This window comes from Mauremys mutica, chromosome 1, assembly GCF_020497125.1.
Source record: "Mauremys mutica isolate MM-2020 ecotype Southern chromosome 1, ASM2049712v1, whole genome shotgun sequence".
NCBI classification, from domain to species: Eukaryota; Metazoa; Chordata; order Testudines; family Geoemydidae; genus Mauremys; species Mauremys mutica.
The window spans coordinates 14,871,749-14,885,350 of record NC_059072.1 but is presented as its reverse complement, the minus strand read 5'-3'; the positions used below and the strand labels follow the sequence as shown (position 1 = coordinate 14,885,350).

At 37.5% G+C, this 13,602-nt stretch overlaps 1 protein-coding gene across 3 annotated transcripts in view; it reads right to left on the bottom strand.

The window, feature by feature from the left end:
• Positions 1 to 798: 798 nt before the first annotated feature.
• The window catches only part of CELF2 (CUGBP Elav-like family member 2), a 451,780-nt gene continuing 438,976 nt past the window's right edge, over positions 799 to 13,602 (bottom strand). For all 3 annotated transcript variants that reach the window (XM_045029015.1, XM_045029013.1, XM_045029014.1), the window contains 3 exons: positions 12,987 to 13,130; positions 9,049 to 9,220; positions 799 to 7,711 (listed from right to left, as the gene is read on the bottom strand). In XM_045029015.1, coding sequence (XP_044884950.1) covers positions 9,093 to 9,220; positions 12,987 to 13,130 — 272 coding nt within the window. In that variant the 3' untranslated portion in view covers positions 799 to 7,711; positions 9,049 to 9,092. The remainder of the gene's footprint in view (positions 7,712 to 9,048; positions 9,221 to 12,986; positions 13,131 to 13,602) is intronic.

Below are 13,602 nucleotides of genomic sequence, written 5' to 3'. Positions count from 1 at the left end.
GCTTCTTAACTTAGTTTCCACCTAGAAAATGATCCTAGGTGATTAGCAAACTATTAGGTTGCCAGGATTTTGATAATGATACTGGTGGATGTAAAATGAACTGAGTAATTCAGTTAAAACGAACATGCTCCTGGCTTTATCCTGCATAAAAGCTGAGACTGTTGTTAAGTTTACTAATCAGAACAAGTCTAGACATTTCCATAAATATAGGTGTCCAGGTGGAGGGACTGTTTCAACTTTATGTCTTCATGCCAAATCTACTACCTCAGCAAATACACTTCTCAAAGCATTTTGCAGGGTTTTAGTTGTGAGACTCCCATTAAAATCCATGCGAGCCACACAGCTACAATTCCACAGAATGCTTTGAAAATTTACCCGTCATCTTTGATGATAAAATATTTCTTTTATTGCTTTTCTAAGGCTTGAATGCAGCAATATATATATATATGCCAAGCTTTATTTCTTTCTCAAAAGACATATCAACCAGTAGAGCATTGCTTATATGTTTTCTATTTACTTGTGTATGTTTTTTTTAATTCTAAGCATATTCTATAGAATTATAGAGAAGAAAAGAGATCACATTCAGAAACATAATAGATTTATTAAGTATATGGAAGGAATCTTACACTTTAACTGTTCTCTGAAGTCCGTAGCTACTGAGAACAATATTCTATTTTCTTTGATATAGTCTTAATATTGCAACAACCATATCTTGATAACAGTGTTGGAAAGTGCTGACTTTTGATTTTTTTTGCTGCAAATCTCAGTGGGGATATGATTTTCCCCGATTCCAGGAACCTACTTTTCTTAGGCTCTCAATTACTAAGGAAAGATTAAGTATTCCATACAATCAGTTTGCCTAGGTAGCTTTAAACTGTGTATCCAGTGAGATTTAATAAAACAAAAAACAAACCCTAGAAACACTTTTTTTTTCTTTTAATGCTCATAAAATGTTACAGACAACAGAATCCTTTCTTAAGCTTTATTTAAGAAATCGATTACTATTATAGTTCAATATATATAAGACACATCCAGTATTGTGTTCCTGATAGCAAGTGCATAGATTTTGTTACGATATAATTTTTTCACTCAATAGCATGTTTCATGGTCACACGAAGGGATACTCCCAGTGATTTTGCTAGAGCATGAGAGAGGAAAAACAGAACACGGCAAAATAGTGAAACTACAACAGAGATGAGGAACAAAAACAGTCAAGCGAGCTAGTAGTACAGTCGATTCCTGATAAGTGAATAATCTGATTGCTTGGGCACAATGCTTTATTCACTTATCAGGAATGATTCGCAGTACATTTTGTTGGTTAAATTGTTTTCCCCTAGCCTAATACCTAAGAACCAAACTGGGCAAAGGCACACATACTCTGGCGGGGTATTTTTTCATCAGCAAGTCTTGTGACAGTTTGGTAATTTCCCATGGTGATACACATACAGCTAACAAAGAGACATTTTGCTAACACTGCAAGGTGCCTGACTTAATTGAAATTAAAAGCATGCATTTAAGCAGGACAAACTGTACAGCTGCATGGCTTTACACAACTCATATCCCCCCATGGTTGGTGGATTTTTTTTTTTTTTGGTAAAGAACTAGGGATTTTTGTCCTCATGAGGTGCGTTTTTTTTTTAACTGTAACATTGGATCTTTTTAATTAAATTGTGTTCAGAAGAAAAGATCTTGAACTCAACTTGATCTTCCCTACCAACAAACTTATGAGTTTCAAAAGAACCACCTACAATGACTTAAAAACATAGGCGTCAATTCTGATCACACACTGGTGTAAATCAGGAGTTACTCAGTAGAAATCACTGCTATAAATGTTATCAGAATCAGCATCATAGACTCAAGAGATGTAAAACGCCTATTAGGTCACCCAGAGCCTCCTTCTGCTCCCAGAGCAAGATTGTCCCCTACAGGCCCCTGTAATTTTAGCTTAAAAGCAGAGCCGCATAGGAGGTGTTTGCTAGAAATTTGAACTCTGACAATGAAGCCTGTAGATGACAACTTCAGCTTGCTTGGGGCTCCAGAACTCATGCCCCACTTGCCTTTTATGCTCACAGAAGAAAGAAAAACAATGAGAAAGACAAATAAATGAAAAGCAAAACGAGGCCAACTCATGAGCCAGAAAATTTCAAAACTGTTCCAAGCACAGGAGCCAACATAGCTGCCAAAACCTTAAGGAAACACTCAGTACGCCATGACCTTCTGAATAGGATGTTAGTTTCGGGCGTGTTTGTGTGTGTGTGAGCCAAAGCCAGAGCATCAGAGAGACCGAAAAAGAGGATACAAGAGGGAGGAGTGTTGTTTGGGTCTCATAAGAGCACTTTAAAGTGGTCTTCGATTCCTGAGCATCAGAGAGAGAGTGGGACAAAGGGAAGAGGATGGGGGAATATGGCTTGAGTTCCACAGAACACTTTGGAGTGCTTTTTCCCCATCCTGTGGGATTATTTTACTCTCCAAATGTTAAAGTTTTATATCTGTGATCAGACAAAAGAGTGAAGAGAGACTTTGCGAACCATGACAGCATTTATTTTCCTTTGCAGATTTTATTTGATTCTATTGGACACCAGTCCAAGGGACAGTGGAGTGATTCTTGTGAGCCAACCCCTGCCCCCTGCTACCATATTTCTTTTTTTGCATGGAGATTTGATGTTTTAATATGCAGTGCTGAGAAAGATCCACTTTGTAAGCACCCAAGGAAAAAACAGCCCATTTGCGCTCTTGGGGAAAATGTTTTACTTCTATTGGCTTTAGTAGTTAAAAGCTCTGCCTGGGTTCACTTAGCTTTATTTATGTTTTTATAGCTATACATATACTATATATAACAAGCTCGTTCACCTGGTAGATTTTTCTCAGTCTGTGATAGCTCTAGTTAAATTGTGATTAGTTTTTAAGGAGTCTTTGATGAACACCAGATGCCACCAGATTACTGTACAGTTTGGAAGAAATCCCAGGGCTATAGCCTCCGTTTCTTGTATGTTTCAGATGCCTCTGCAAAGCAGTAGCACAGCCATTTTTAAAAAAAAAATAGCACTTGAGTTGATCTCTGTAATCCACTTCTTCCAGACTGATTGAAACAGCAAAGCAAAAAAACTTTTCACATAGCCTCACATTTCTCTGTTTGTGTGTGTTTGTGTGTATCAGCTTTTGTGGTCAGAAGACTAACAAAAGCCACCTTTAATATGACTTTGCAGGCAGTTATTTAAAATGATATCCTGCTCAGATTATCAAAGTGACAAAACCACTAGGAGAGGGGAAAAAATGTAAAATAAACCAAAGACAGCTTAAGTGTGCAAGTCCTCTTTCACCCCCCCAATCAGATATTCACTTAGGTGGAATCGACTGTATCTTTTGTACACAACAAATAGGAAAAAATAAAAAAAAACAGGGACGTGAAACAGTGAGGTGTGTAGATGTATTACCAACACATAATGACCACCAACAATACAACACACGAAGAGAGAGACAAGTATTAGGAAAATGGTTTAATATTGGAGACAGAAGCAAAAAACTGCATCACACAATAACATACATTACAAAAATAAGTCTGACTGTTTCAACTACACGGTTATGTTCACAATGAGGACAGAAGAATCAGAAAAAACTTTGATCTAAACAGCAAAAAAGCAAACCCCTAAAGTTGTAACTAATACATTTATCCACGTAAAGTGACCGAGTACTCCTAATTCTAATTATCTTATTGTGTAACTGCACAATACAGAATAAAAAGTGAAACTTACCGCTTTTTTTTTTAAAAAGACAAAATTCTAAACACTAGATATAAGCAAAAGGAAAAAAAGATAGCAAGCCAAAGTTTTTAATTCTCTAAACAAAACCAACTCTCTTTCTACCAACCAGAAATCAAACTCGAAAATCAGTCATGGTCAGGGGGCCCACAAGAGTAAGCCACAAAAAATTCCATTTGATTTTTAATCTCCAGTATAAAAAGTTCCACTGGTACAAAATGCATAAGTACAATCAAGTTGTAGAAATAGGAAAGCCTGCTTTTTTTTTTTTGGCTCAAATTCCATCAAACAACAAAATCCAAATGCATCAATAAAACAGAAACAATACTCAAATGGTCTTACAGTTTCCACTAAGTTGCATTAACTTTGGCTTTTCTCAGACAATACTTAAAAATTAGTTGGTAATTCTAAACAAAATAATAGTATTGTTAATCTACAAACAACAATTCTCACAGCACGAAAAAAAATAAACCCAAAACCCAAACCCAAAACACAAATACATAGTTTTTTTGTATGACATTATCCAAAAGGTAATGAAACTACAGGTTTTTTTTCCTTTTGTTAATTAGCACTTAAGATAATAAAAACAGAAACAGTAATATGATTTCAGAGTAGCACAAGCCAAGGAACTATAACCCCTATGGTGAAAGAAAGATGAACTTATTAGTCATTTGAGGACTGCCACTTCATTGCAATTAGCTAATTTGTTTGAAAAACTACTAGTTAGTTCTTTTGATTAGAATTTTGGAAAGCAATTTCCCTTGTTTTTCTTCCTTTCTTATTAGGCTCTTTGCATCCTTGCAGCTTTTTTCCTTTCAATATTTTGAAAGGGAACTGGGAGATAATTTGTCTCTAAGGAGATATAAGCTTTATTATTATTATTATTATTATTATTAATAAAGGCAAACTTTTCCCCCAATGACCCACAGTTGTCACCTGGAAACACTGAAACATTCCCTGCTAAAAATGCTGGGCCAGATCCTCGGTTGGTGTAACTCATGGGGGTGAGGGGGGATGTCTTCTGAAGTCTATGAAGCTCTGCCAGTTTACAGCAGCTGGGATTCTAGGAGATTAACGCTAACACTTTAACTGGGCTCTAAACCTGCAGTTCGCACTGGGGCGGCTGCATTGAAAAACCGCTGGAAATTTATATGGTGGATAAAATGAGAAGAATTAGTGAAACAGAAAAAAAAATCAGATTATATTCTCATATTATATATATATAGGTGCATATATATAATATCATGTGTGATGATACTTTGAATAAGCAAAATTGCTGCAAGAATTACAAAATAGCCCTCAAAGGGTGCAGGAAGGCCTCAGCAGTAGTAAAAACATGTGAGAATAATATAGATCATTTAGTTATAAGTGCATGTGCTATAAAGAGGAAACTTTTTTGCATCACTAGAGGCTAGTCCTTTCCATCCCAGGGCTTCTACATAAACGAGCATTTAAGCAAAGTTGAGGACGAGAGACAGAGTGCACCACCTGTGTCTTTATGCTGTTCATATAGGGCTTCATTTTTAATTTTAGAGGCTCTGAATATAACCAAATAGGAATAGATAATGGAAGAAGATATGGCACTTAGTTATCAGAAGCAGGTACTGCTGCTCACATGCATTGAATTGGCAATGGATTCTATTTTCCAGTAGTAAAGAACCGAATTTGGTCACTGGTGGCTACTGGTGCTGTAGACATGCAATCCAGTCAAATTTAAAAGGCAGTGAAAAGGCTACCAGCATCTCTTTTCGGGTTCCGTACATAGGGCTCAATCCAGCAAACAACCACTTAAGTCACATACATATTCTCATTGACTACTGGCGCAAGTAAAGTTACTTGGGTGAGTGTCTGTAGGATTGGGCCCATATATTGTCAATACAAATAATGGCAGATAACACCAAGCTTTACAGCATATGTAAACTTTATCCATAAAAAGTAGTTTAACTGCAGTACACATTGAATTTTCACCCAGGAAGATCTAGTGCATCTGATTTAAGCAAAAGTTCATTTATTTAATTACAAAAATATTGTTTTTTCTCCTCAATGTTTTCAAATGGTGGAATAACCACTCCAATCTAGGAGCGGCTCACACAATAGATAATTAAGAATTGTTTATTTTATTTTATTTTATTTTATTAATACTGAATAGCATATTCCAGCAGCATATTAAAAGCTCTTTAAGAAAAGACAAAAAAACCCAAAATCTAAAAAGGAAAACCACAAGTTAATTACGGTTTTAAATAATTTTAGTTATAGATACAGAAGAAATTTAGACAGCAGTAAAATAATTTTTTGTCCTTCAGATCTGCCCTGTGCATTTTTCTGATTTCAACCATGTATTAAATAAACCACAAAAAACTAAGTATATATATATATTTATATATATAGATATATATATAAAAATAAACAGCAAAATGGTGAATGTATAAAAGGTATTAACACTCAAGACAGCTCTGGGTGGAAAGGGTTAAAAGTTCAAAACTTTCTCACCTTAGAGGTTTCCATACATTATGAAGAAAATACATTGTGAGGTTTGCTTTCACAGCATTGATGTGCAGAGTGGTTAAAAAAGTGAAACATGGGCACTTATACAATGTTTTACAAAAAACATCAAAGAGAAATAACAAACAATAACAATTTCAGGCAACAAGACCACAGGATAGCAAGTTAACAAACTTTTTAACCTCTTTTTTTTTCTTTAAATATTAGGGATTTATACAAAACACATAATAAAATACCCATGTTATCAAATTACTTCACACAAGAAACACACTGAAGCTCTAGGAAGAAAGTACCTTTGGAATTTGGCACTATATTTTCACTGATTTTTTTTCTTTAAAAGAAAAACCGATCACATTTTGCTGAACACAAACACATCTAAATTGTCCACAATAAAAAAATGACATCAATGCGTCACAAGCCAACACAAACTTATTCTGGAATAGTTTTTAACTTTTCACATGAAATTTTTTTTTTTTTTTAAGCAAACAACTTTTTTTAAAACTCATTTTTTTGTTGTTGTTGTTGTTCAAGTAAACCAATTTCAAACTTGTCTTTTATAAACACAGAACACTTAAGACCATAAGACTCATGATGAAACCACAACTTAATTCACAGAAGCACCAACGTAACACAGTTTACAGTAACCTTTCTCCTGTACATTGAAACAGTATAAAATATAGGTAATTTCATGTGCATTAAACCATGGATTGTCTAACTGTGAGTCAGTTCAGCAAAAGGTGACACAAATAGGTAGCATTTGCCCTAAAACAGGGTAAATATTTTCTTATACTAATCTACAAAAAGTGGTTCTATATATATATTTTAATGAGAAAGTGAGCCACCTAAAATGGCCTTATCAAAAAACTTTACACTGCCTGAAAAATGTAAAAACTATTACAGACCTCTAGAGACTTAAAATCAGACAGTTTTTTTTCTCAAACTGTTTTGGAAGTAGTCTGTTAGAAACCAACATTCTGTGCCTCTGGACACATATTGCTATTGTCACCAGTGACCAGGCAGAATGCCAATCCCTGTATAATACTTTCAAGTCTGTTATTTTATTTATTTATTTATTTTTGGAAAAGGAAAAAAAAAAAGAAAAAAAGAAAAAAAAAGAAAGCAAGCAAAAACATTTTTGCCACAGGTTTTTTTTTGTTTTTGTTTTTTTTTTGTTTTAAACCCTATCATTAATTTGTCTAATAATAAATTTCAGTCTTGCATGAATGCAGCAATGTTTTTTCACATTGACTTCCCAGAATTCATAGCTAGATGAGGTCACATGCAAATTTCAAAGGTCAAACTAGATCAAAGGTCAGTAGGAGAACCAAATATGATGTGAGGTCAGAAAGACATCAGAAACAATGACGGGACGATGAAACTTTTTTTTTTTTTTTTTTAAGACGCCACAGGGACATGCTAGGCAAACGATGAACTAACGAGCATGGAGATGTCTAGGGAAAAAACAAGGAAGAGGAAAAAAGTTACATAGAATCTATGCAGCAGAAACAAAATCACTTTTATGGGTGCAGGAGAAAACTAATGCAAATCTTTCATCATTAGAGTCTATGAGCCATTCACATAATTTGCATTAACTTACAATACTCATCAACAACAGCACAATGGAACCCCAAAAGAATCCATCTGAAAAGAGTTAGAGAAGATGGATTCATCTTTGGGGGGGGGAGGAGAGAAGAAAGAACCATTTTCAACAAATGTAACATAAGGGGAAGGGAGAAGAAAAAAGTCAGACAACTGAACTTTAAACTAGAAAATGGAAACTACAAACAAAATAACCAGACAAGTACAAACAACAGGATAAAAGCATGAACTGTAAAGGGTGTAGGGTTCAACGGTGAAAAAGCGCCCATTCTTGGCACAATTACTCTAGAGACTACTTCAAAGGATCTAGCTAGCATAGAGAGCTGCTCTTTAGGTATCCAATAAGTTAACAATAGGCAATAAATAACTTCCATTATTTCTGAGGCAGTAAAAATTTTGTATAAAAATAGAAATGCTTTTTACAAATAAAATTTACAGGCCTGTGGCTTTCTTTTTTATTTATTTATTATTATTAAATTTATCTCTCAAGAAACATCAAGTATCGTCACTCATTTTATTTTATTTTATTTTTATTTTAAACCCTGTAGCTTTAGAAACAGATCTCAATCTTTTTTACATTATTCCTTTCCAAAAAACTAAAGAAAACTTAAAAAAAAAGTGAAATATAAAGACGACCACTGTAATATCAGACTAATAGAATGTTATGTTGATTTGAACCCCTAAAAAAACAAACCAAAAACCAAAACTAAAAATCATTTTAAAAAACAAACCGATGTAGTGGAAAGACTTTTTGTTGTCATTGTCTCACAATAAGTGCTTCTGCTGGCATAAGACCATTATGTTTAACCTATAAACTGCTGGTGCCACCCTGATAAGATTGGGTCCATACAAACAAAACAGCTTTTATTTCCCCTAAGTGTGCTAATGGCACCAGGGTTCACAGAGTTAAATTGCACTTTTTTTTTGTCGCTTTTAATTCTTAAGATATCATTTCTTAAAAAAAAAAGAAAAGAAAAAAAACGGAGATAAATTATGTCGCAAAATAAAATACAGTAACACAACTCAGTAATTACTTGGCCTGGAAACAGCAGCCAAGTTTACTTGTGGTGAGTGGGGAAATGGAAGCCATAACTGTAAAAATAATTGTCTCTTGGTGAAGGTTGGCAATATGTTCTTCCTTAGCCCCCCTCCCCCCCCGCAGAAGGGCAGGTTTGCTCATGGGACTTACCCTAAGAAAGCTAAAACAAGAGCAGTGAGCATCTGGGGTTAAGATCAGTAAGGTTTGCTGTCGTTTTTGGAGCGTTTCAGCTGAACCTTCAAGCGTTTCATGCCAATCTGAAAGCCGTTCATAGCCTGGATAGCAGCTTGCGCAGAGACTGGATTGTCATAGCTAACAAAACCTACAAAATACAGAACGGAGGGGGAAAGAAAGTGAATATAGGTTAGAACAAAAGAAGAGGGGACTGGCTCAATATACAGAAAAAAGAGTTTGTTGTTAGTACTTTTTCTTTCAAGTGACATGTTCATTTCACGACTTTCCTTCATTCCTTTGATTATGCTTCACATTCCTTCCCTCCCAATCCATCCCAGCTCTCCCCTTATCTTGCTAGGGTTCAGCATTTTGCTACCTCATCATATGCAGCTGGGACAGCAATCAAACAGCGGTGGTGTCCATGAGCTGTATGACAAGGGGCAGTACAGGATCTCTCTGTCTCTGGTACTTAGCTGGTCCCCCATCACTGCAGTGTCTGAGTGCCTCACAATCATTAATGTCTTTATCCTCACAACCTGTGGGTAGGGAAATGCTATTATCCCCAGGTACAGAGAGGCTAAGTGATTTGTTCAAGGTCACTCAGGATGTCTGTGACAGAGCAGGGATGAAACATGGGTTTCCCATGGCTCTAATGATGATGATACTTTGCACTTCTATAGCACTTGTCATCTCAATGGACATTGCATACCTTAATTAATTAAGTGTCATGGCCCTGGAATGGGGGTAGGCAAGTATAGAGGTTAAATGACAGGTCAATAGCAGAACTGGGAAGAGAACCCCAGATCTTCTGCCTCCCAGGCCTCAGCACTGACCTGTAGATAGTGTTCTTTCCCTGTACTCACTATGTCTGGGTTGGTTTAAATTTCATGTCCCCTGGAGACTAAACACACTCTTTTCATAATGCACTCTAATCTCCCTGAGCCTAGAAGCTTCAACTCATTTTCATATCTGGGCCTCCCACTCTTAATTGCAAAGCACTCCTGACTACCACTCTACCTCTGCTCTGGCTAATTACTGCATTGCAGCCTGGTATTATGCATCTACTTTGACATGCTCCCTTTAATTTCCACTTGAAATTGTCTTAATGAATTATTCTAGATTAGATTAAAGTGTGTATCCCTCTCTTACTCATCACCCTCTTTTCCTTCTCCTGTGGCGCTGGCGCTGAGGTTTTTCGCCTGCACTCCTCTGCTAACCCCTTCATCATATCCAGTGTGTGTTCACCCAGATAAAATGCTCACCCAGAGCCTCCCCATCTCTTGTCTTGATTACTCAACTTCCTCCTCTCTGGCTTTCCTGACATTCACTTTTCCCTCTCAAGTCATTCAAAATGCAGCTGCTAAGATCATCTTCCTGATCATCGCCTCCCTCTTTGTGTCCCTTCACTGGCTTCCTTTTCTCCACCACATCAGATTCAAACTTTTACATTCAGGGGGTCTTCCCACCTCTGACCCTCTTGTTTATTCACTCTCACATCTAATCAAATAGATCCAATCCCCTTCACTCTATTTGGTCAAGGAAGCTAGCCTTGCTCAATCATTTATTCACTTCTCCCACACACACTTTCACAATTCCTGCATCCTGCCGCTAGGCATGGAACATTTTACCCAAATGTCTGTCACATTGCTATCTTGTCCTCCTTCTAGTCATAGAATATTAGGGTTGGAAGGGATGTCAGGAGGGCATCTAGTCCAACCCCCTGCTCAAAGCAGGACCAATCCCCAACTAAATCATCCCAGCCAGGGCTTTGTCAAGCCTGACCTTAAAAACCTCTAAGGAAGGAGATTCCACCACCTCCCTAGATAACCCATTCCAGTGCTTCACCGCCCTGCTAGTGAAAAAAAGTTTTTCCTAATATCCAACGTAAACCTCCCCCACTGCAACTTGAGACCATTACTCCTTGTTCTGTCATCTGGTACCACTGAGAACAGTCTAGATCCATCCTCTTTGGAACCCCCTTTCAGGTAGTCGAAAGCAGCTAGCAAATCCCCCCTCATTCTTCTCTTTTGCAGACTAAACAATCCCAGTTCCCTCAACCTCTCCCCATAAGTCATGTGCTCCAGCCCCCTAATCATTGTTGTTGCCCCCTGCTGGACTCTTTCCAAAAACCATTCCAGTCCCTCATCAAGAACCATTTCTTTTATGTTGCCTGTGGGAATCTGGCCTCCCCTCTCATTTTCCCTTTCCTTGTTGCATCTCTGTGTTATATCATGTCTTAAATTTAGACTGTAGGCTCTTTAGGGCAAGGACTTCCTCTTGCTATGCATTTACAAAGAATTTAATATGACGAGGCCCTGATCCTGATTTTGATCTCTGGGTGCTACTGTAACATAAATAATAAATATTTTTAATAATAATTAGTACCAGTGCTTTTCTTTCTCACATTGCAGACTGCACTTACCCTTTCCCTGGAGTATTTCTCCCCCCCCCCCCTTCCTTTCGGACTTTCTCGCTTTTGTGATGCTGGATCAACAGCCTTGTAGACTGAAACCCTTTGGTCCAGTTACACAGCAGGTGCTGCTGAGGCAGCGGCTATGAAAACTTCCTTATATCACCCCTGACCTGGAGGGACCTCTCTAGATGTGAAAGGGCAGAGTTCATCCTTATTCCCCTCAAACCTTGGAGCCTCTGCTGAGATGGACAACAAGAATGCAATTGGTGCCTGTGGCCACCTGTCTGCTGAAAGTGGATTCTCTCCTTTTTGGAGGCAGCATGTATCAAAGTTAGAGCACCAGACTGGGAGTCAGCACACCTGGGTTATGTTCCCAACTCTGCAAGTGATTCAGGGAGAGACCTGGGATGAGTCCCTTAGCCCCTCTGTGCTTCAGTTTCTCCATCTAGAAAGGGCTTTCCCCCACCTTTATAAAACTTGGGAGATCTTCAGATTAAAAGGTGCTAGATGATTGCAAAGTATTATTACCATTACTGTTATCCCAAGTAACTCTATTCCATGTGCCGGACACGAGAGAAACGGGCTCATGAGACAATCTCCGTTTTCAAGGAAAAAGTGAGAACTCTCATTAAGAAACCACAAACTGGCTTTTCTAAAGTCAAAGAAGATGCCAAAAATGTAAAATGAAAGTGATGTGCTTCTAAATAAAGCTGAGGGGCTGTGATAGTTTATGTAAAACCAGCTTCTTTTGTAGACTGTCATCATCATAGATCCTGATCAGATCATTTACTTGATACATGAACTTAATACACTGATGCTGCGAGCAGAGGTGTTTACTTACATTTTGTAATACAGTACATCAAAGTATAGAGACAGTATATGTATGTACTCAAGGTATTGGTATGCATCTGATCAACCCTAGATCCTGTTTTATTTCAGAAGAGTTTAAGCATCAGACACACTTCTTCGCGTGATCTTTAGTTATCTAATTTCCCTGCAGCTCAAGCATTCTACATGACACTGACTGTACCCCTCTTCATCCCCCGCCCTGTCATAATGACAGATGCTACCTGGACAGTTGAACCTACTTGTAATACTTGTAGATGCACGTATAGGCAGCAACTAGCTGTAACATATTGTGTACACTATACAAACACTAATTGCACAGTACTGTACTTAACCCAGAAGTACAAGTAATGGGTTAAACACAGAGAGTTTTAAAGAGGTTCGGCTATACAATAGAGGATAATTAGGTATCCATAATAAGGCAGCTTAATAGTATAGTAAATGGCATTCCCCCACATAGGGTGTAATTAGTTTCATGTACTTGACACATCCATAGTAGATGTCAGACTGGAAAGTTTTTTTTTCCAAATCCAGTTTTTAGTTTGAACTGCTTTGTCTGTGTATCTTTCTGTACTTTTGAGGATTACAAGCCATAGCTCTGGGATCAGGTTCACCATGTACAGTTTTACTTTTCAATTGATTAAATGTTGCTTACCAAAGCACTTGCTCAGATTGGTCTGTTTATCAATGAAGACTTTAGCAGAGATAACATTCCCAAAGGGCATGAACATCTGCAGAATGTCCTGGTCTCCAAACTCCTGGGGGAGGTGGTAAATAAAGAGGTTTGCCCCTTCTGGACCTTTAGAGACAGGAAAACCACAAAAAAAACCAGTATGAAAAGAGCTATTAGACGAGTTCTATGCCATCTATCTTTTTTGGTAATTTAGAAGGTGATGGGCAAACACAGTTCAGTTTCAGACTTTTTGAAGTAACAAAAACAAAGCAAATGGACAAAATAGCAGTGGCTCTTTTACAGATTTGTACTTGAAATCTCTATTATAAGAGAAGCTGAACTGCAGCCTCCTTCCTAAATTCACCTAAGACTGCCCAGCTTGTCCTAAAGTAGGGTTATGGATAGAAGAGTGACTGCATGAAAGTGGCACCTTCTTACGACAACTCTGCTCTCTGCAGCTCTTCAAGCTGTCCAGCTATGGAAGAGCAAGTTGAGTTCTATGCTGCCTCACACATCTTCAGCGGTTTTGTCAGCTAAACCAGAGACATTATTAGCATAAGAGATAGAGCCCAGCTCAGTTCTAAAAAGAGCCCATGTT